The sequence below is a fragment of the Prionailurus bengalensis genome, chromosome D4 (assembly GCF_016509475.1).
Source record: "Prionailurus bengalensis isolate Pbe53 chromosome D4, Fcat_Pben_1.1_paternal_pri, whole genome shotgun sequence".
NCBI lineage: Eukaryota > Metazoa > Chordata > Mammalia > Carnivora > Felidae > Prionailurus > Prionailurus bengalensis.
Genome location: NC_057359.1, coordinates 72,167,086 through 72,192,318, shown reverse-complemented (window position 1 = coordinate 72,192,318; position 25,233 = coordinate 72,167,086). Strand labels below are relative to the sequence as shown.

The following is a 25,233-nucleotide window of genomic DNA, read 5'->3' as shown; positions in this document are numbered from 1 at the left end:
TATATTTTACTTCTTCCCTTATTTTATAATTAATTCAGGGGCAACAAAGAATGTTACAACTTATTAGGCCCCCTCAAAAACTCTAGTAATTAGTATGATTTAATCATAACTATTCCAATTATTTATAGTTAATGAAAAATATACTTGAAAATAATAACATAATCTAGTTTAGGATATTTTATTCCATTGTTTTCACCATATATTTAAAGTTCATATTTTAAAATGTTTCAAGGTGGTATTATGTTTCTAAAATTATCTGGTAATCATATTATTAATAGATAACTTTGCTATCTAGTTAAAATAAGTAACTATAAATAATTAGTTATATATATTTTGTAATCCTCCACACTACTTAGAAAAGAAGGAAGACAACTGAACTGTATGCCAGGCACTAAATTACATATTAGAGATAAATATGATACTGTTGCTGACCTTGAGAAGCTTATAGGCTCAGAGAAAATGCCTGAGACCTAAAGGGTGAGTGGTAAGAATTGACCTAATTAAAAAAGGTTGGAGATAGGGAGGGCTTGGGGCATAGGAAAGAATTAATAGCAGAAGGAAGGGTATATGGAAAGTCACAGAGAAATGAAGTTGAGCTGTATGTGCCTTTTAGGTGTCAGGAACTGTACTTGGTATTTATTCCTTATAACAGTATTCACAATAGGTATATTTATCTGTATTTTACATATGAGGACACTGAAGCTAGTGTCAGAATTGACACTGAAACAGTGATTTGATGCCAAGATTCTTTCTGTTATGGTCATTCAGCTTCCTACCCAGCACTGTCGTTACGTCCATTGACCTGAATAGTTGTTCACTTTAATACTGACATATTTCAAGGAAGAACTTTAACAATTATGATCATATTATATCAAAGCATTTTAAGTAAAGTGACATTAAGTTTCCCTGAATAATGCAAATTAATATTTTTTATTAGAATTTCAAGATAAAGAAGAACATTCCTTGACTCTTCAAGAAGAAAGTCCCATTGTTTGTACTAATAAAGTCATAGAGAAAATAAGTCAGGAAAGGAAAGTAGACAAGGTCATTGAAATTCAAGCATCAGGTATGCTGTATGCTTTTAAAGTGCATTCAAATTAAGTGAACTTGAAGCCTTTTCTGAGTATCTAGGACATACCTGATTTTCCATGTTATTTTCTTCACTTGTTTCAGATGTTTCATCATGCCATTCCTACTTTCAAGTTATTCCTGGGCCTGGAACACCCCCATTCACTGCCTCTGCCCCTTTCCATTGCCCTACTCCAGTCCACTCAGTGTTATTTCTCCCTTCATTTAAACTCCTGCTTCTCTATATTCATCAGACAACAGCAGACTACAGCTGCTCACACCGTTCTGCCCAGTCTGGAAAAATGAACTGATGTTGCTTACTCCCTCTATTCTTTTACCCATTGTCAGCATGATGTTAAAAAAGCTACCACCGTTGGGGCACCTGGGTGGCTCAGTTGGTTAAGCATCCAACTTTGGATCAGGTCATGATCTTGCAATCCGTGGGTTTTAGCCCTGCACTGGGCTCTGTCCTGACAGCTCAGAGCCTGGAGCCTGCTTCAGATTCTGTCTCCCTTATCCTCTGCCCCTCCCATGCTTGTGCATACCTCTCTTTCTCTCTCTCTCTCAAAAATAAATAAACGCTTAAAAAAAATTTTTTTAAAGCTATTGTTTAAATGATTAAACAATACTGATTAAAATGTTTGCTTCTTCTGAGAAGAATATTCTTCGACTCCTAAAGAACAGCCTGCTTAAGAATATCATGCTCAGTCTCCTGCTCCCAGCAAAGTCACCCAGACTCTCCCCTCCCTGGAGTCTCTGCAGAGGCTGTTTGACCAGCAGCTCTCCCCTGGCCTCCCTCCATGGCCTCAGGTGCCTGGTGAGGCCAATCCAATCAACATGGTGGCCAAGGTTAGCCAACTGACGAGTATCTTGACCTCCATTGAAGACAAGGTCAAGGCCTTGCTGCATGAAGGCACCAAGTCTCCCCATCAACGTTCCCTCATCCTTCCTGTCACCTTTGAGGTAAAGTCAGAATCCCTGGGGATTCCTCAGAAGCTGTAGCTCAAAGTTGATGTTGAGTCTGGGAAACTGATAATTAAGAAGTTCAAGGATGGTTCTGAGGACAAGTTCTACAGCCACAATAAGATCCTGCAGCTCATCAAGTCTCAGACGTTTCTGAACAAGTTGGTGATTTTGGTGGAAACTGAGAAGGATAAGACCTTGTGGAAGGAATATGTTTTTGCTGATTCCAAAAAGAGAGGTTTCTGCCAGCTTCTCCATCAGATGAAGAATAAGTACTTGGAGCAAGCAGAGCCAGACATGATCACCATCTTCATCAGCACCTGGAACATGGGTAACACCCCCCCCCCAAGAAGATCATGTTCTGGTTTCTCTCCAAGGGGCAGGGAAAGACTCAGGATGACTCTGCCGATTACATCCCTCATGACATCTATGTGATCAGCACCCAGGAAGACCCCCTGGGAGAGAAGGAGTGGCTGGAGATACTCAGACACTCCCTGCAAGAAATCACCAGCATGACTTTTAAAACAGTTGCCATCCACACCCTCTGGAATATCCAAATCGTAGTGCTGGCCAAGCCGGAGCATGAGAACCACATCAGTCACATCTGCACCAACAATGTGAAGACAGGCATCGCCAACACGCTGAGAAACAAGGGAGCCGTGGGGGTGTCATTTATGTTCAACAGAACCTCCTAGGGCTTTGTTAACAGCCATTTGACTTCTGGAAGTGAAAAGAAACTCAGGCAAAACCAAAACTATATGAACATTCTCTGGCTTCTGCTCTGGGAGACAAGAAACTGAGTCCTTTTAACACCACTCACCACTTTACCCACCTCTTCTGGCTTGGTGATCTGAACTACTGTGTGGACCTTCCCACCTGGGAGGCAGAAACCATTGTCCAGAAGATCAAGCAGCAGCAGTACGCAGACCTTCTGTCCCATGACCAGCTGGTGATGGAGAGGAAGGAGCAGAAGGTCTTCTTACACTTTGAGGAGGAAGAAATCACGTTCGTGCCCACCTACCATTTTGAAAGACTGACTCGGGACTAATACGCCTACACTAAGCAGAAAGCCACAGGGATGAAATACAACCTGCCTTCCTGGTGTGACCGAGTCCTCTGGAAGTCTTACCCGCCGGTGCATGTGGTGTGTCAGTCCTATGGTCATGATCTCATGGTTTCATGAATTCAAGCCCATGTTTGTGCTGACAGCTCAGAGCCTGGAGCCTGCTTCAGATTTTGTGTCTCCCTCTCTCTCTCTGCCCCTCCCTCGCTCACTCTGTCTCTGTCTCTCAGAATAAATGAAAAATAAATTTTAAAAATTCAGAGCAAAAACAAGAATATGCTCATTATTAACATCAATAAGAAAATATGACACTGTTTTTTAATATCTTTTCATTCTCTTCAGTTTTATTTACAACCTTTAGATGGTAATGCAAATCTTTATTGACATTCTAGTGTAAACTAGAAACAATTTGTCATTGTTATAAATTTGTTTGGCTTAAGGTTGTAAGCTAATTTCAGTGGGGGGAGAAGAAAAAAAATTATGTGGTTCTCTTTATATGGCTCTTCATACTTGCCATGCCAAATTAGTTAAAGAATAAATATTTTCTAATAAGCAGGATAGTCATAAAATTATACTAATTCTACAGAGGGTTTTTGGTTTTGTTGTTATTAGTTTATTTAGAATAAATATTCTAAAATGAGCCTCTGTATAATCTCTTGATCTTTACTCAGAAAAGAATTAGGATGGAGTTCAGTTTTCCAAGAAGTGACATGTTTAATTGGTTTGTCAAAAAGAGCAAGCATACCATCCTTATAAAACACTATCTTTAATGCTTTTATTTTCACAGATAGCCAGTGCCAAGCATTCTGTCTCCTAGAAGCAGCAGCTACTCCTATCTTAAAAAAACTTGTATGCCTCTGTACTCTCCCTGCTGCTAATTGGACATTTGCCACTGTCATTTTTGATGAAACAAGATTCCTCTTAAAGGAACAAGAAAAAGTAATAAGTGATGCTATTCAGCAAGGTGAGTACAAATAAAAATCATACTATTTAAAAGGATATAAAGTTATGGATTATTGTATCAAATGAGTAAAAATTGAATATAGAAGGTATAGTAATTAGTCATGGATGAAGGCATAACTGTAATTCAGCATATGACAACCATAAACCAATATTGGAGGATCAGCTAAGTGAGGAGAAATAGGTAATGAATATCATCTGGCTTTGCTTCTCAGTGATACTCCTAATTGACATATATTACTTGACAGTTTCCTATTGCCCCCAAACCAAATTAACCCTATTATTGTTAACATCTGAACCACCTAATTCCCTCCCAAAAGTGGGATGGGGGCGAGGTAAAAAAATAGATTAAGTAAAGTCACTCCTTAACTTTTGCTTCTGGACAAAATGGAGAAACAGGGATTGGATTTACCCTCCTTCAAGGAGGAAAAAAAAACCAAAAACAAAGATGAAATACATGAAACCAGTTTTTAAGACCCTACACATCAGGCAGTGAAGCACAGTGATTCGTGAGAGATGGGAAACAAGGTGAGCCCTACCATTGCCCTAGCTTACTGCCTTGAAAGAGTTGCCAGGCCATAGCACAGGGAGAGGTACCGGGGCAGAGTCAAGTGGACAGTCTGCACTGAGGAAACAGAACTGAGTGTCCAGGGAGACCAAGGCCATCTAGCCTCTTGGCTAGAGGTCAAAGGATAGAATATTAGAGAACAGAGAGCTTCACACAGAGTATTCGGCAGAGTACTGATCAAAGAGTGTATATGAGGAAACCACTTGAGGTTGGGGAAGGAAACCATCTGATGGGATTAGAGGGAATAGCATCCTGCATTCACACAGGGCAGGGAATAATGCCTGCTACCACCAGCCAGGCTAGAAAAACTCATAATTCATGGGGCACCCAACAAGATAGAATTCACAGTGTCTGACATCCAATCAAAGATTATCAGGCATAACAAGAGACAGGAAAACACAACCCATAATGAGAATAATCAATCGAAGCAAACTCAGTACTGACAAAGATGTTAGTATTATTAGAGAAGGACACTAAAACTTTTTATAACTGTGTCCCATATGTTCAGTAAGTTAGGGACATATAAAGGACACAGATCAAGCTTCCAGAAATGAAACTACAATGCATGAGATGAAAAAATGCACTAGATGGGATTAATGGCAGATTAAATATTGCAGAAGAAAAGATTAGTTAACTTGAAGACATAGCACTAGAAACTAAAATAAAACACGGGTAGGTAAAAAAAAATCTAAAAATAGAAAGAAAAGAGCATCAGCGAGCTATGAAACAACTTCAGATAGCTAGACATAATAGCAACCAGAATTCTCAAAGAGAGGTAAAAAGAGGGTAAAGAGAAAAATATTTGAAAAAATAATGACTGAAAGCTTTCCAAACTTAGTAAGAACTAAAACCCATAGATCCAAGAAACTCAGTGAACAGCAAGCACAAGAAACGTAATAAAGCCACACCGAGGCATATCATAATCAAATCGCTCAAAACTCGCAGTAAAGAGAAAATTGTAGGAGCAGCCAGAGGGAAAAGAAAAAGTATGTTACATAAGGAAAGCAAAGATAAGGATGACATAATTTCTTGTCAGAAATAATTCAGGTGAAAAGACAGTGGAGTAAAATCTTTAAAATACTGAAAGAAAAAAACCTTAGTTGTCTACACTAGGCAAAAACATATTATGAAAGCAAAGGTAAAATGAAGATGTTTTCAGACACATGAAAGCTGAAAATTCATCAGCTGCAGATTGGCATGATAAGAGATGTTCAAGAAATGTTCTCCTAAAGACAGAAGAAAAATGATACCAAATCTTGTTTCTCTGCCCTGTTCTTATCCATTCCAGGTCATGATTGACTTGTTTCCACAAGTCCTTAGAAGGGCTGAATATACTAACCCATAAATGGTTCTCCTGTTGCCCCTTGTTCCCAGTGACTACTTCTTATTTGCCTTGATCTTCACTAATTGATTAGATGAGCAATTTTCAAATTTTTCAGCAGAACGTTTTGTACAAATAAATATTTCATGGGATCCCATTATATAAAACATGGAAAAGTAGAGCTTCTCTGGTTGAATTGGGGCAGTGGGCCTAGACTCCTATCTTCTTGGTTTCACTTTTGCACATAGTAAAATCCAATCTATCATCTTCAGAAAGCTCTGGAACTACATGGAACACATTAAGTAGCCAATACATCTCTTGTATTGTAAATACACCTCTTGTTTGAGTCATATCTTTGGAGAAATATTCCCAGGTGCCTACCTCCATTTCAAGGTATTGCTTTATGTTATGATCCCCATCTTTCTCTTCACCAGTTGGAAAGTTATGAGTTGAATTTGCTTTTTGTTTCATAACTGGGAATCACTGGCCTTTTTTCCTACCAAGAGTAGAAATAATTGAATATCCTTTGTAAGCAACAAGAATGTGAACACTAAGGTTAGCTGTCTGGGTTTGAATGCCAGCTCCACCACTTATTTATTCACAAATTGACCTTAGAGGGGTGCCTGGGTGGCTCAGTTGGTTAAGCATCTGACTGTAGATTTCTGGTCACATCATGATCTCACAATTTCGTGAGATCATGCACTGGTAGCACAGAGACTACTTGGGATTCTCTCTCTCTCTCTCTCTCTCTCTCTCTCTCTCTCAACCCCTCCCCCACTCATGCTGTCTCTGTCTCTCTCAAAATAAATAAATAAACTTAAAACAAAAACAAAAACAAAGTGACCTTGGACAGTTACTTAACCTTGTTCAGACTATTTCCTCATCCATAAAATGAGGATCATAATAAACTTGTCTGATAGGGTTATTATTATAGATTCAATGAAATAACCAGCTTACCTACAGCCTGGCATATAGTAAGCACCTGATAATGAATGTTAGCTATTATTGTTAAGCATTCTGACACATGTTCTAAAATTCTGATGTGTATCTTATGTTTTTAAATATATTTCTGCTTGCTTAGGTATGAATGATGAAAGAGAAATGACATACAAGCATGCTGCTCTCTTACATCTTCTGGTAACAATTAGAGATGTCCTTTTAACATGCTGCTTGGACACAGCATTGGGTTAGTGGGATAAATTTTTATTTCCCCTTTTAGTCCTATTGAAATATTTTTATTTCCTCTTTTACTTGCACATTAAGCACTATATACATTTTGACATAATTCTAATAGAATGTATATTTTATGCTGCCTATATTCATTGAAAGAAATCATTTGTAAAAAATGATTTAAAAAAATAGGTTTAGGATTCTCTAATCTAGGCCTGAATTGTAGACTCATAATGGCCTCAAGCAGGTTTGATTATATAATCATTTTCATGCACTACTTTTTAATGTAAGATGATATTTTGGCATGTACATTTTAGGTCCTCATTGAATGTCGTGGCTTTGAATCTTTGCTAGGTGAATATAACTAATATAACCAAATTATTAGTAGTAAGATATTTTACAATTTTTTTAGTTTTACATGTAAATTAGGATATGAATTACTTGAGAAATAAAAATCAAACTATTTGAATATATTACAAAATGTTAAGATTTTGGAAATTATTTCCAAACTATCAAAATCATTAAAATATCTGTCTCAATACATTACTACTGCTTTAGGCCTCTTATTGCAGGATTATTTAGATTTGTTTAGTAATGGTATACTTATAGAATTGTTTTATAATTTAGAATTTCTAGAACCTATTTAAAATATAAAGTGAAAATAATTTTTCTCTGATCTGTGACCCAGAGGTTTTGTCTAATCTATGACCCAGACAACTATTTCTCTAATCCACGGTTTTGGTAAATACTGAGCAGCAATGAGTTACAGCTGTCCTCCCTCTAAGCACTGGAAATAATAATATTTGGCCAAGTATTGTATTAGCATTATCTGGTCAAGTATTATAACTATGTTACAGGTACCTTTAGAAATCCTAACATGTTGCTTTTCCTTTCTTCTCCAATTAAACCACTTGGGTATTGATGCTGGATCAGGTTGTTTTACCTCCATCCCAAGAAAACTATGGATTAGGGACTCCAGCCCTAGTTTACAGAACCTGCAATTGGTATAAGGGTGTAATATCACTTGTCCTTCTATTTAGTCATCTGTTTTCATTATACTTATCAGCTTCCATGAAAGGTCACCAGTCCTACCAAAAGCAAGGCTGATTATTAAAGCATAATAATAAGGCAGAATATCAGAATCTAAAACATCTGAGCTCTCCGTGCTATAGAGAGAGTGCAATTGTGACTCACTGCTGCTCAAACTTACTAGTATTAGAGAATTAGAATTAGAGAAGTAATATTTATGGAGGATTATTTGAAGTATATTCACCTTTAAGTACTCTTACGATCTACACAAGGATTAAGTGAGACCATTAAGAACTATGTACTTGGGCTGAATGATTTTTGCTCCTCAAAGAAATACTTTTGCTCAGTCAAACTTGGTCATTGCTATTTGGCTACCTTGAGGAATACTCTAGAAGTAAAATTAAAATTCTTGTTGGCAAGCAAACTTCTTAAGCCCTAGGTCCCAAGCCATAAGGAATAACCAAGACACTTTGGACATTTTTAGTGGAGAGTTTTCTCACTCTAAACCTCTCAAAGTCAAAGAGTGAATTAGGTTGTCCTCTTTTCTTTTTTTCTTTGCATAGTGGCAGAGAAAGAAAGGTCCATGGGGGTCTGGCTGCCTGCCCTGTACCCTTCTAGAATTCTGTTTTTTTCTCCCAGCTGCCAATTTGTTACCTCTCCCAAGCTAGCAAGGTAATGACTTTCAAGATTAAAGGTATAGTCTCACTTCTGGGCTTTAACCCATAAATAAATTCAGTATTGTGTAATGGGTACTGTAGTAAAGATAGGTACTAATGATACAAAGGATGGAGACTGTTACCTTTAAGCTGAATGTTTATTTAAAAATAAATAAACTCCTGGGTGGCTCAGTCTGTTAAACTTCTGACTTCAGCTCAGGTCATGATCTCATGGTTTGTGAGTACCAGCCCCACTTCAGACTCTGTGCTGACAGCTCGGAGCCTGGAGCCTGCTTTGGATTCTGTGTCTCCTCTCTCTCTGCCCCTCCCCTGTTCACGCTGTGTCTCTTTCAAAAATAAATAAACGTTAAAAAACTAAAAAATAATAATAATAAGTACGAGTTTGCTAAGTAAATAAAGTATGAAAGAGTACTATAGGCAGAATTAAGAGCCCATAAGAATGACCCAGTGGGTGTGCTGCATATAGTTCCATGTAGTTAAAGTGAAGAGTACAAGGTAGAAAGCGGTAAGAACTAAGCATGAAGACATAAAAAAGAGCCAAATCATGAATAGCCTTGTAAGCTGCACCAAAGAGCTCAGACCTTATTCTGTAGATGATAGGGTGCCATTGAAATAGGGATGGTACTGGATTAGGCTTCTCATTCAGAAAGTTAGATCTAGAGAATCAGCAAGAGGTTTAGAGATTAGAAGGTAGAGAGAACATGGGGCGCCTGGGTGGCTCAGTTGGTTAAGCGTCGGACTTCGGCTTAGGTCATGATCTCACAGTTCTTGAGTTCGAGCCCCGCGATGGGCTCTGCACTGACAGCTCAGAGGCTACTTGGGATTCTCTCTCTCTCCCCTCTCTCTCTATGCCCCTTCCCCACTTTCTTGCTTTCTCAAAAATAAACTTAAAAAAAAAGATAGAACATAAGTCAGTCTAAATTGCCCATCAGTCAAGCTGTACTAATGTAAAATTTGAATATGCACATAAATATAAAAATGTGAACATAAACATAATTTTAAAATATATTATTTATTGCCAAAATATTCAGTGAACACCTGACCTACATAAGTTACTATGCTAGGTGCTTTTCAGTAATTCACAGAACTCACTGTGTTGTGGAATTACCAGGAGAGCTTTTAGGCAAAAAACCCCGGGATACAATCTAAATTTACTGAAGATGAACTTGCAAGGATAGGTCGCAGGATTCTGTGTTTGGAAACTGCTTGTAGTGGGTCTGAATTTAGGCTCTGCTGTTTTTGCAGTTATACAAATAAATTATGCATAAATATCATGGATTTATCCCAAGAGCTTATAGGCTGAGATTGTCATATACATAAAGAACCAAAAATCAAGTACAATCTATTTATTCTACAGATAAAATACTAAGAAAATTCCAATGGGGTGGCATTTCCATAGGACTTGCATGTAAGTGTAGATCAAGCCAGAAGGCAGGAAAAGATGGGATATATTCGAGTATGTTGTGGTAGCTTAAAAGGAGACATTTGGTACATAATTTTAAGCTTTACTCAACTTTAAGGTTTCTATTAATCAATATCTTTGATCAAAATCATAAAAGGATTAAAGTAAATTTTAATTGTTATGACTCTTGTTTCCTTTTAATTTTTACCATGGAGTTTCTCAAAGAATGAAAAGATATGCCTTTTCCCCCTACTTTTATTTTTAACAGGATATTTGTCAAATGCAAAAGATATCTACAGAAGCATCTTAGGCTCCTATCTGGACAACATTTGGAGACAGCTGGAGATTGTACAGTTTGTTAGGGAAAAAAAGCCTGAAACCAATTACAAGATACAAGAACTGCGATGCCAGATACTAAATTGGATGCAGAGTGAACAGCAGATTAATGTAAGTACTGGAATAAAGCAGATAACGGTAATCAGCTTAAGTAAGAATTGGATTGGTGATGGGCATGAAGGAGGGCACTTGTTGGGATGAACACTGGGTGTTATACGTAAGTGTTAAATCACTGGATTCTACTCATGAAACCAATACTACACAACACATTAACTAACTTGAATTTAAATAAATTAATTTTTAAAAAGGAATTGGATATAAGATAGATTTTTGCATTTAACTCTGAAATTATGAAGTAGTCTAGACTATTTGGTCCCTTGACAGTTTTCTCCTTAAGTAAGTTAACAAAACAGAATCAGACCAAGAGAAAGGATGATTTTGCATCATTGTTCATATGTCTTGAATTTAAAAATACTTTAATTTTTATTATACAGAGTTCTCTATGGATTGACTCTCCAAATCTCAAAATTGTTGTCTGGTACTTTTAAGTTCATGGGCATATACCAGATAACAAAACTACAATAATTTACTTTTAGATATTGAGCCAGAATCTCATCTCATATGATTCTACAAAAAAAGCTCTTAGTTTATGCCTTGGATTATATTGGGGATTTTTGCCCAAGCTACTTCAAGCATATGAAGCTTGCATTACTAAAGACTTAAGAGGGGAAGCCTGAGTGGTTCAGTTGGTTAAGCACCTGGCTTGGGTCATGATCTCACAGTTCATGAGTTCGAGCTCTGCGTCAGGCTCTATTCTGACAGCCTGGAGCCTGCTTTGTATTCTGTGTCTCCCTCTCTCTCTGCCCCTTCCCTGCTCATGCTCTGTCTGTCTGTCTGTCTCTCTCTCTCTCTCTCAAAGGTAAATAAACATTTAAAAAAAAGACTTAAGAAGAAATACTTTCTTAAATGTTTTCAAGCTGAAAAATGTTTCAAATACTTTACACAAAATCTGGATGTAAATGTGGCCTTCTTCTTCTTCCTCTTTGCCCCTCCTATATCTTTATCCCCAACTCTGTGGTTACTTGGATAACTTGCCTAAGTCATTAAAATAAAGTAAAATAATCAGTAAGAAATTTAAAAAATTGAAATTGATTTATTGTCCTCCCCCCAACCCCGTGCCAAAAAAAGAGCTGTGATGGTAAGTAGGAAAGTATAGCAGCAAATCGTTGGTTTTCTCTAACAAATTCAAACTTGTCTGAGTCGAATTTAACACTAACAATGCAGGCAGAGACAACTTATATATACAATCACCTTTATGGAAGTACATGAATGCTAAGAATGCCCTACCCTAGAATATTTTCCTCATTGATATTTGATCTTACCAGAATTTATTCCTCTGTGTTTAAGCACTGACATCTTTTATAACACATATTTACTTGGTAATCTTATTGTCATTATTTTCATGTAACCAGTGAACCTTGGTTTTTTTGTTATAGTAGCATAACTATGAAAAGAATAATTATTCAGAGATATATGAAATTCTTATTTTTGACCAGGTGCTGATTATAATAAGAATGGACTCAGATGGTGAGAAACATTTACTCATTAAAATCCTTAACAAAATGGAAGGTAGGGAGATTTATTTATTTGTTTGTTTGTTTATTTATTTATTTATGGCAGTTGGGAGTCTTAAATTATGCTTCATTTGATAACAAATGTTTGAACATATACAAATGTAGTGATCTAAGTGTTTAAATTAAGATATAATAACATACCATAAAATTCATCCTTTAAAAGTATATAACTCAGTGGGATATAACCAGTTTTGAAATAAATCTGGACTTTAAGTCTGCAATATAAATATACTGTAATGTACTTATACATACATTATATATCATATGTATTTATTATTATCAATTAACACCTTTTATTAATTATCTACTAGTTGCTACATAATACTGTATACTTACAACTCTATAAATCAGTTTTAGTAAATCAGTTTTACAAATAAAGAAACTAAAATTCATAAAGGTGATGTAGCATGCCACATCTCATAGGTCGCAAGTAAGGGAATCAGGATTTCATCTAAGGTCTGTCTTGTTCTAGTGTCATTCTTCAACTCTTCTACCCATTATTGCCCCCTCTGCCAATTCTTTCCACCTTGTGCTATGGTTTACATATTGCTTATATTTAAACTCTTCTCCTTTTTCATCTCCTTGTCTTTTTAAATGTTTATTCATTTTTCAGAGAGAGACAGACAGAGTGTGAGTAGGTGAGGGGCAGAGAGAGGGAGATGCAGAATCAAAGCAAGCTCCAGGCTCTGAGCTGTCAGCACAGAGCCCGACATGGGGCTTGAACTCATGAACTGTAAGATCATGACCTGAGCCTAAGTAGAACGCTTAACCAACTGAGCCACCCAAGTGCCCCAATTTCATCTCCTTGTCTTAAGTGAAACCCTGCTTTCCCCAGATGATATGGCTTCCCCTGTATCCCTCTCATAAAAAAGCTGATAATTCTCTCATATATATGTGTGTGTGTATATATATATATATATGTATATTATAGCCTTTCTTTCTAATATATATATACACACACATATATATACATATGTATATGTACACATATGTATGTATACATATATATGTATGTACACATACGTATATATATGAGATACATGAGATATATGAGATATATAAGATATGTATATATCACAGGGATGAGAAGGTTAGTTTCTTGTTTTATCCTTTCCAAAACATTATTCCTCTATCTCTGAGGTTATGCCATATTGCCACAGCATTTTCTGCCATTCCAACTGCCATCCTCTAGTTACCACCTGAACATTCCCTGTCATCTGTGGACAGTTCTGCACCTGGTTCAGGGTATTCTTTTCACTCCTAGTCCTGCCATTATCCTAGGTGTCTTTAACATGAATGATGATTCAACACTCTGACCTTTTAGTTTTGTTGACCCCCACAGCAAAAATGATATTCATTCCTTGGCTATGCCATCAACCTTGTAATAATGCAGAACTGTGCTACTTCTGAACTTTAAACTCTGATATATTGCTCTCTGTCTACAGCTACATTAACTCTTTCACGATGTTCAGCATCTTAGAGATCTGTAATCTGTCGACTCCTTTTTTGTTTCACTTTCTTCTCTTTCCAGACTTGGTGATGTGCCCATGACTCTAATCAGTCTTGTCCTTCTAATGTACCTTCCATTTAAACCTTAGCTCTGAATCCATCAAGACATTTAACTTCTCTGTTTCTATACCTGAGCTCCTGAGCATTATTAGAAAAAATAAAATAGTTTGGTACCACTACAAACTTATCTTCTCTGAACTTATATGGGCTGTTAATACCTCTTAACAACCATTCTATATGTTCTTAGTTCCCATTCTTATCCATGTAATGGCTATACCACAAACCCCCACTATGCTACTCATCCTCTTATTATTTCTTCTTTTTACTTGAGAGAGAGAGAGAAAGAAAGTGTGAGTCAGGGAAAGGGGCAGAGGGAGAGAGAGAGAATCTCAAGCAGGCTCTGTGCTATTAATGTGGAGCCCCATGTGGGGCTCTATCCCACAACCCAGGTTTCATGACTCCTCATCCCCTCATTTTTAAGAGAATTATTCAGGGTACCTGTGTGGCTCAGTTGGTTAAGTGTCTGACTCTTGATTTTGGCTCAGGACATGATCTCACAGTTCGTGAGTTCAAGCCCCATGTCATTCTCTGTGTGGACAGTGCAGAGCCTGCTTGGGATTTTCCCTCTCTCTCTCTCTGCCCCTCCCCTGCTCATGTGCGTGTGTCTCCCCCTCCCCAAAATAAGTAAATAAACATTAAAAAAAGAGAATTATGCTTTTTAATGTCCATTAATGGGGTAAGAATCTTCAGTTTTCTTCCCTACCATCTACAAACTTACCTAATTTCTTCTTTTACCTTTTCCTCCTTTCTTTATAAAGGAGGTGAACCTCCTCCTTTTGAAAACCAATTTTTCATTTCTGCTTTGGATCCTATCTCTTCCTGCATCAGTGTGTTCCTTAAGTTATTCCATAGCCCAGCCTTCCTTTCTAATGACTCTCCCTTAATCTTTAAGCCCTCTGGTCTTCTTTTTTTTTTTTTTTTTTAAGTTTATTTATTTATTTTGAGAGAGACAGAGACAACCCAGGTGGGGGAGGGGCAGAGAGAGAGGGAGAGAGAATCCCAAGCAGGGTCCATACTGTCAGTACAGAGCCCAACTCAGGGTTTGAACTCATGAAACTGTGAGATCATGGCCTGAGCCAAAACCAAGAGTCAGACACTTAACCGACTGAGCCACCCAGGCACCCCAAGCCCTTTGGTCTCAAAAATAAAATAAAATACCACACTCAACCTATGTCATTCTTTTTTTACTATTTATTTTCCCTCTATAAATTGCATCTTTGACCATCTCCCAATATATTTCTTTGCTGTAACCCTACCAAACTTTATCATGCTGTTTCTTTTCCCCATGCCCTTATGCCTTCTGTTCTGCTATAATGGTGCTCTTCTCCCTTCTTTAACAGCTAACTCCTACACATCCTTTAAAAATCAGTTAAAACATTTGTTCAGGAAGCCTTGATTTAAATGCTTTCCTTTGTGATTTCAGGGTATTATGTGCATACTTCTAAGGCGCTACGTACCATCCTGGACTGTACCAACTGATTCTCTTGTCTGCTTTCCTCACTAGTATGTCAGCTTCTGGAGGATAAGCACTATGCCCTAATTTGTTTTCCCAGCACCCACAAAAATGCCTGGAATATAGAAGGAACTTAATAAAAATTAATAACTGGATGAGCTAATGAATGCCTCTCTATATACCTAGTAGACTGGGACTAGTGAAAAAGATTAAACTGAACCATATACACATATTACAAATGTCTGCTTATCAGTGCAGTTAGCAAAATTAACTATTAAATTATAGTAATGTGAGAATGGAAGATTCTTTCAAGCAGAACTGTATTAGGTGCTATTTCTTTTTTTTTTTTTTTAAGTTATTTATTTTGAGAGACAGCGAGTAGGGAGAGTCAGAGAAAGAGGGAGAGAGAGTGAATCCCAAGCAGACTCCTCACTGACAGCATAGCGCCTGATTCAGGGCTCAAACTCACAAACTGTGAGATCATGACCTGAACCAAAACCAAGAGTCCGATGCTTAACTGACCGAGCTTCCCAGGCGCCCCTATAAGTGCTACTTCTTGATGACATTATCATGTGTCTAGAGTCCAAATTTGCAAACTTGGATCTTATTATTTGTTCAGTTTTCCAGTCCTGGGCAGATGAGGTCTTATCTACTAAATTCACAAGATATTTCTAGTATGAAATTGGTAAAGCATTAGTTAACAATTGTGAAGCTGAACCTGCTACAACTGTCTGGAATCAGGCTAGTTGAAAACATTTTTTTAAGTTAGGAAAGTGATGAGCAATGTTAGCATTATAAAACCAAGGGATCTGGGTAACTGAAGGACTATTTTTGTGAAGAAGCTGAGGAAATATTTCTGATATTTCTGTCCCACAGAGAAGAATACTTAAACCTACTTAATGGGGCAACTTTCCCTTTAATACACCTAAGACACATGGACAAATTATTAGTGTATATGTCACTTCTTATCTAGGCTTCATGCTGAACATGCCTATTTCTTTGGCTTTTGGGATTATATCATCACTACTCTTCCAATTTCTTTCAACAAGGTCTACTAACACAAAAATATTAACTCTCTAAGCTGAAAAAATGTTTTTACTCCTTCTAACTAGCAGCTGTCCTCTCTGTCTAGGAGTAAGACCTTTTTTTTTCTGTCTAGTGTTAGAAAATAGAAATGTGGTTTCATCGTCTATTTTTTTGGAAGATCCTAGCAGTTCACTTAGTAAGTAATCTGCTTTGGGATCATAGCTAAGACAAATCAGGTAAGGAGATTAGACTTTATTTTATTTTATTTTATTTTATTTTATTTTATTTTATTTTATTTTTAAATGTTTATTTATTTATTTTGAGAGAGAAAGCTGGAGTGGCGTAAGGGCAGAGAGAGAATTCCAAGCAGGCTCCATGCTGTCAGTGCAGAGCCTGATGCAGGGTTTGATCTCATAAACTGGGAGATCATGACTTGAGCTGAAATCAAGAGTTGGATGCTTAATCGACTGAGCCACCCAGGTGCCCCTGGAGATTAGATTTTAAATAATATGATCTTGGGGTGCCTGGCTGGCTCAGCCGGTAGAGCATGTGACTCTTGATCTCAAGGTTGTGAGTTCAAGACCCACATTGAGTGTAGAGGTTACTAAAAATAAAAATTTTTAAATAATAATAATACCTTGTAAATTTATATACAGAAGACAAATAGTACCCATCCTCTTCTTATTTCTACTAAAACTATTGTCATATTAAGCCAAGTAAACATGAGTAAGTAAGCATTACTTTGTTATTATTACATCATGCCTTTGTGAACTTTACAACTGATGAAAGTATACCAATAGAGTGTAAGTTTTATTTTAACTGGAACTAGCTATTCCTAAACCAGTTATGCCTACCAAAAATAAACTGTATGTGTGGGTACAGAATTTTTGAAATTAATTTTTTGTTAAGAAATTAGTAACATAGAAATTTAAGTTATAGTTGAGAAGCAGAAGTGAATCTAATGAGCAGGTGGCATCCAATAGATCTTCTGTTTCTTACACAACCAATAAAAAGGAAAAAACGGGGGCACCTGGGTGACTCAGTAGGTTGAGCATCTGACTCTTGATTTCAGCTCAGGTCATGCTCCCAGGGTCATGAGATCGAGCCTTGAGTTGGGCTCCGCAGTGAGTGTGGAGCCTGCTTAAGATTCTCTCTCTCTCTCTCTCTCTCTCTTTCTCTCTCCCCATCTGCTCCTCTCCCCTGCTTGTGCCCTCTCTTTCTCTAAACAAACAAACAAACAAACAAAACAACAACAACAACAAAAACCAAAAAGTTAAGGTGGTAATTTTTAAAAAAGGCAAAAATGACATCAAAATGTAGTCTCTTGCTGTTTCATTATGTACTTAAATTTTTGAGTAGAGAAAAAAAGGTGAAATCAACCACGATTTTTTACAAATAAAATTAAATGTACAGAATTGATGAGTATCTTATTTGGTTACTTTAAAATTAAGGTTTTGATCCACTCTATTATTTTACATCATAAATTCAGACTTTCCATGCTTATACACACAAAACATACACACATACCGGACATATTGCCCATGCGTCAAACTTTGATACCACAGACAGAAAAATAATCCAGAAAATTGTATTTTAAGCAGTTTCCTTGTTTACAGATCTTTAATTCATTGTTATGGTAGTAAAATATATGAACACCTAAAACTTATATATAAACAGAACACTGAAAAAAACCTTTTTTGTATTACTCTTCTTTTCTAACAGGTTTAACACTGACTGTCTTACAAAACAAAAGAAATGATTTTCTGGAATCTGAAGGTGTTTTAAATGGGTAAAAATGTATTTATTCATCTATGGGAAATAAACATACCAGTTTCACAGATTTCTTCACAATTTCTCCTGGAATTTAACTTTTTAAAAAGGCTTAATAAAACCTGAAATTAATCAATATCTCTCTCCTCTTCCTGAAAAATGTATTATATTAGAACACTTGAACTCAGGTCGTTGCCTTATGTATTATATATTATTGTTGTCCAGAATTTTAGTTCAGTCTTGTTTCAATATCCCTAAATTATCATTGTTATTTTTAGTACAGGAAGTACCCATTTAGACTTACCCTTGTTTAACCAGTTTTGGGTTTTTTTGCTCAGCATTGTTTCTTATATCTCCTTCCTTTCTTTGGAGTTCTCTTTCTTCCTGAAGTATATCCTTTAGAAATTCGTTCAGTGAGAGCATGCTAATAATAAAATTCAGTGTTGACATGTCTAAAAATGTTTTTATTTTGCCTTATTTTATGTAGAAATTATTTATTTCCAATACTGAGATCCAAATTATAAAAAGAGGTGTAAATCAAGTAGAAGCTCATAAAAGCACTTATGTCTATTATCTATCTGGATTGCTCTATATAGAAAATATCAGTAGAGATTTTTCATTATAGCAAGTGCTATTATGTGGAATCTGAAGATGGAAAAGATAAACTTATGATATTTAAGTATCCATCTTTGGTTGTTGCTAAAGCATCTGTGAAGCTCACTGAGAAAAAGAAAAACCATTTCAAAGTTGTCAGATAATATTCTATTATATAGATCCTCAAAGATGAAAACCTCACATGTATAAGAGAATGAGATTGATTTCTCATGGTGATTTGTCTGTTATTGATAGGACTCAGTTAATAGTCCTTTGCATTTGGGGATGTGAAGTAGTCCTGTTTTTTTAAAAAAATGTATGACCATCAGGGTGCTTGGCTGGCTCGGTCAGAAGAGTATGTGACTCTTGATCTTGGGATCATGGGTTTGAGCCCTACATTGGGTGCAGAGACTACTTAAAAATAAAATCCTTAAAAAATAAAAAAAAAATGTATGACCATCAAAAGGAAAGATAAAGAGAGATTAGCACAACTGGAGAACAAATCAACAGAAAATACACCAGTGCCTTTCCAAGAGAAGCAGGCACAGACTAGAGAAGAATAAACTAGCCAAAAACAGTCATCTTTTTAGCCTTCAAAGTAAATAATGACACAAATATAATTCCATTTTCTTGGCTTTCCTTTGTCTTCAGTACAAGTTCCTGTGTAGTTGCACATAATCAATATATTGGAGCAGATTTCCCCTGGAGTAACTTCTCATTTGTGGTGGAATACAATTTTGTAGAAAACTCTTGTTGGACTAAACACTGCGAGAAATTGAATATTCCTCACATGGCCTTTAAAGTGATTCTTCCAGACACAGTATTAAAGAGTAAGGATATAAACTAAAGTCCTTTTGTTGCTGAAGTAGAATGGAAATTGTCTGTTTTCTGTTTCTGATCTGTGGAGATGAGAATGAGCTATGGCATTAGAGGACTTGAGTTCAAGCTCTAACCTCACCACTCGGGTGTGACGTTGGGCAGGTTCTTTCCCTCTTACCTCATATTCATTTGTAAAGTAAGCTTTACTGATGATACCTGTCTTCATCTCTTTACCTTCTAAGTTTTATTTATAATAGCCCAATTTAATTATGATTATATCGCATTTTTTTGTATTTATATCACATTTTGTATTTCGTATCTCATTTGTATCATATTTTTAATTGAATTTTAGGGGAAGTTTTGTTGTAGTATGTTGACTGATTCAGAAGACTTAATATGCAACAAAAAGTTACACACAGACACTTAGAGAAGACTCTAAAACCACTTTGTATATCATTTGGCTTCTCTGTATTTCTCAGCAACCCTTCACATGACTCAGATTGTGAATTCTCACATCCATTAAGCTTCACATGACTCAGATTGTGAATTCTCACATCCATTAAGTAAAAAAAGCCTGTACATTTTTAGTCCCAGGGCATTCCTTTCAATACTTGCCATAAATTACTTTCTATCCACCTCAAATCTGAGTGGGAAGTTTGAATTCTGAGACATTCTAGTTCAATTCTAAAATACAGTCACCATAATGGTTACTTTGGAATTTTTGATAAACAGAATTAAATGTTAAATTGATTAAATAATTGAAACATGGGCCCAAGAAAAGATAAAAGCATCCTAGTTTATAGGTAGAGGCTTCTTCCAGTCTCTTGAAGATGAACTTAATTTGTTCAACCATTCCTTATTTGGAGCATTTACAACACTTCAGTTTTCCACTACTGTACTACAAGATTTATAGTAGTTTATTATATAATTTTATATACTGTTCTAAGAAGTGAAATGAATTGCTGGGTCAAAAGTATATACACATTTACATATTGTCAAATATCCTTCCAGAAATGCTATCTCAATTCATATTTGTGCAGAAAGTGTAAGAGAATCCTTTTCCCAATAAATATCTTTATAGTAAGTAGGTATTATTATTCTAAGTCTTTGACAGAATTATAGGCAGAAAATATTTTATACTTATAGTTAATTAATTATAGATAATTAATGTCTTGATTATCCATATCTTTTCATACATGAATTGATCTTATATAGCCATTCTTTTGTAAATTGCCTGTTAATGTTCTTTGTCCATTTATCTATTGAGGTATTTATTATTTTCCTATTGATCTGTATCATATAGTAGTTTTAGTAAATTCTGTTAACTGTGTTTTATTTCTAGGTAATAGGATAACATATGCTTTTTATTTTATTCTTCAGACCTTTCTTTATTCTGATTTCTGATTTTTTACAGTGAATATGTTTTATTTTTATACTGCTCCTTGAACATACACTTGTTATTCTCATGTTTAGTAAAAAAGAGAAAGAGCTGAAAGATGAGAAACAAATATTTATAAGCTTTCTCTCATTTAGGAAGAAACTTGCTGGATAGTTTTGGGGGCTTTCTTTTGGAAATTCAGGTTCCATATGTGTTTTTGCATCTGAAGGACTTCTTAATACTCCAGAAATTCTTCAGTTGCTAGAATCCAAGTAAGTTATTGATTTCATAACTTTTAGCAAGGGTATATATATTCTAAATGACTAACCATTATGCTATATATGCAGTATTATTATTTCTCTCTGATTCAAGCCTGCAATTATATCATATGAATAGTTTTCCAAAGAGTTTATGTCAAGTTACACTTCTCTCCCTGTAGTACACCATCATAATTACTGAATGTTATCTTTTTTGGCAATATACATCAATCTTGTGGAGAAAAAAATGTTTCATTATTGTTTAAATTTATATTTTAATTTCATTTCTTTTGTTACCAGCAAGTACGAACACTTTATGTGTCTTTTTTTTCTGTGAATTATATGGTCATATCTTTGGGTCATTGATAATATGGACAATGAGTGTTCTTATTTAGAGGGCCTTAAATACTGCCTGGGAAATAGGACTATGAAGTTCTAAATAAATTCTCAAATTTTTAGACTTTAAGTACTGAGGTCAGACCAGCACTGAACATTTTAAAATCATATAAAACACTTTATCACAGCATACAAGTTGTCACAGAAATATTAGACATTGGGCTATATATCAAGGAGGAATAACTGAGCTGTGACCTTAATTAAAATACAGATCTAAAAATAAATAAATAAATAATACAGATCTATTTTCCATGCTTTTGTTTTTAAATCTTAAGGCTATGGGGCATTCACAGAAAACTATGAGCTTACAAAAGGTAGTTAAAATCTAGGCCAGTTTTAAGGAAAGAGAAAAGAAAATTCTGATAAATGCAGAATGTTTTAGTCTATTACAAAGTGTTTTGATTTCATGAATTATTATTTAAAAAGCTGGAAGAAATTGGTCAATACATTTATAATAGTATTATGTGCAGTAATATTTAGTAAAATACCTACAGCAATGCACATCTTAACGAATTTTTCATATATACTGAATAAATCATAATTTAATTCCTCAAATTTATAAAGTAGAATAAATTGATATATGAAAGAAAAAGTGCAGTCGTTAAAATAATTTAATATGCAAAAGGACAATACAGACTTTCTTAAAGAATTTTTCTGGGACGCCTGGGTGGCTCAGTCGGTTGGGCGGCCGACTTCAGCTTAGGTCATGATCTCAGGGTTCGTGGGTTTGAACCCTGTGTTGGGCTCTGTGCTAACAGCTCAGAGCCCAGAGCCTGGAGCCTGCTTCGGATTCTGTGTCTCCCCTCTCTCTCTGCCCCTCCCCTGCTCACGTGTCTCTCTGTCTCTCAAAACTGAATAAACATTAAAAAAATAATAAAACAAAAGAATTTTTCTTAGTCATTTCATGATGTCACCTAAAAATATGGTATTTTACAGCTATAATATCACACTAGTGGAGAGAAGCTGCAGTGAGTCACTGAAACTCTTTGGAAGTACAGAGTGTTATGTAGTGGTGACAGTTGATGAACACACCGCCATAGTTTTGCAGGTAAAACTAGACAGTAAGAAATACAAGCCAAATATCTGTGTAATTTATTATTAGCTCTACTATAGAGAGCTTAACTATAATATTAGTGATTTCTTCCAAAACTTTGCAAATGGACCACAAGTACTAAAATCATCACTATACAAAATTACTATTACCAAACTTCTTCAATGCCTTATAATTTTTAACATACTTTAAGAGGACAAAGCAAATACGGAATCTTTAATGTTATATATTGACTATTTTAAAATATATTTATAGAATAATTATAGTGTTGAAAACCTGAAAAATCAAATCCTAGCTACTATGCTTCTTAACAGGTGGTAGTATATTAATCCATGATTAGTGATATGAGATTTCCTCTCAAGTAAGTGGGGGTTACCTATAAGTAAGCTGATTAAAAAAAAAAAGATTCTCGTTAAAAAATCCCTATAGTTTGGAATTTAAGATTTACAAATTCTTGACTGAATCTCCTTGATATGTTTGCTTGATTGGAGTACAAAGAAATTAATTCAGTAGGGTGGGAGTGGGGAGCAGAAACCAAGTTTGATGGTATGGAGTATAAATTAATGGCAGAGATTATGATAACATAAGTCTGATTTAATGAGCAAATGTTAACAATATGGAATTATATGATGGAAACACCAGGCTCTATTAGAGGGTTTCTTGAGAGATACCATGTCTTACATATTTGAAGTTTTTAAAAAACAATTATTTGGGGTAAATACTGTTTAGGAAAACTTTTAATTCAGTTACATAACTTACTGTCAGAGTAAGACATTTCCTGAATCATTCACTCTATAGAATTTAATTGTGTTAAAGGAAAAAGGGAATGATGGGCCATTAGAGAGCAATTCCTGGAAGTCCATTGACTGCTTCCTTCCTTAAGTAATAAGCAATCAGTGCAGATTATCCCATGGGCTTTTAAATGTATTTTATTTTGCCCTTATGAGTAGCCAGATCTCTATCTATAAAGGACCTTGCCTGAATAGGGACGCTCTGTAGGTGGCTTTCTTCGTATCTAGGACTTTGGGAGATTCATGAGCTGTCCTTGCTTAAGCTGTCATTCGCTGTTTGACATCTACTACATAATTTTCCCCCTACTACTTCCAGTGTGATTTTAATTTCTCCATAAAATTTTAGGGAGCCCATACTCATGTTTCTTCTCAAGTTATAATTTATATATCATGGATTCTTAAAATAGGGTAACAATAACTTCAAAACAACTGTTCAACCTAGTGAACCTTTTTATTTTATTTATTTTCTGGTAGGACCTAAAAGAATTGAATTGTGAGAAGGCATCGGACAATATCATTATGAGACTGATGGCATTATCATTCCAGTACAGCTATTGTTGGATAATTTTATATACCAAAAAAACATTAAACTCAGAGTAAGTAAACATTTCTTTATCCAAAGTTACATTTATATTTAAGTTATTTGATCCTCTTCTTTGAATAAAAATCGTTATGCAAATTTTCCACTTGCTCATCTAGTTCGCTTTAAGTCAGGGATCCTCCAGGTGGAGGAGCCATGCCCATAGGAATTTGGGATGCCCATAGGAATTAGGATTTGGGAGATGATGTATTTCCCCTAGACGTTCTGTGCAAATCACCCTCCCCTCCTCTACTTCACTAAGAATTGCAGCTTTAAGTGTCATGTTTTATTACTTTTTATTTCTGAACTTGTATGTTAAAAGATGTCATTAAGTCACTCTCTCTAAAATCTTATTAAATATACCAACAAAATAGCATCTTTTGGGGCAGCTGGATGGCTTGGTTGGTTAAGCGTCCGACTCTTGGTTTCAGCTCAGGTCATGAACCCGCGGTTTGTGAGTTTGAGCCCCACATCGGGCTTTGTGCAGACAGTGTGGAACCTGCTTGGAATTCTCTCTGCCCCTCCCCTGCTTGCTCTCTCTGTCTCTCTGTCAAAATAAATAAATTAATTAAAAAAAATTTTAAATAGCATCTTTCTATACTTTCTGTCATTGATGTGCTTAACTTAAAAATTACAAAAAAAATCCATGCTGAGACACTGGCTTAATTTGTCATTATGTGTCTCTCCTTTCCCTCATCTCTACATTTTATGAACCCACTGCTTCCACTTCCTTTTTTTCTCTGCAGTCTGGCACTTCTTCCTACATCTGTACTCATCTCTGTCTCTCAGGGCAACTCATCATTCATGGCTCTCTCATGATCAGCTCCAAAAATATTTTCATCTTCCACTGCTCTAAAGCGTTTAAGCCTGTTGTCAGTGCCTTCTTACTCGAAGCCCTTCAGTCCTATGATGAGTCAATGTTTTGATCTTCCATCTCTCTAACTACTCTTTCTCTGTCTGTACCTCTTCTTCCTTGTCCCAGTCTTCAGATACATCTGAATTGTCTTCTTTCTTCTATTTGATCCACTGGAAATCTTCCCCACTCCCATGGATTCAGTTACCATCATTCTGCATATAAATTATGATATATACATCTGCAGCTGCAGTCTCTCTTTGAAATTGCTGACATGTATCTCTAATTTTCTGTTAAATATTTCCACCCTCATATTTTATAGGCTCTCAAACTTAACATGTTCCACGGTGAATTTATTATATTCTCTATCCTCTTCAAAACAATATCTCCTCTTTTCTGCCCTTTACTTATTTATGACCATTGCCTTTCTTTTAGTCACCAAGTTTAGAAAACAAATCCTATAGATTTAACCACTGTCTCTTTTTTTTTTTATTAATCCCCTCTC

The 25,233-nt window shown here is 35.8% G+C and overlaps 1 protein-coding gene across 1 annotated transcript in view; it reads left to right on the top strand.

The window, feature by feature from the left end:
- SHOC1 (shortage in chiasmata 1) overlaps positions 1-25,233 on the top strand; it is an 83,586-nt gene that overhangs the window by 44,279 nt on the left and 14,074 nt on the right. The window contains 11 exon segments of the mRNA XM_043566687.1: positions 938-1,066; positions 3,882-4,058; positions 7,025-7,129; positions 10,490-10,668; positions 12,114-12,186; positions 17,962-18,028; positions 19,255-19,433; positions 20,956-21,012; positions 21,015-21,072; positions 22,390-22,501; positions 23,770-23,891. Coding sequence (XP_043422622.1) covers positions 938-1,066; positions 3,882-4,058; positions 7,025-7,129; positions 10,490-10,668; positions 12,114-12,186; positions 17,962-18,028; positions 19,255-19,433; positions 20,956-21,012; positions 21,015-21,072; positions 22,390-22,501; positions 23,770-23,891 — 1,258 coding nt within the window.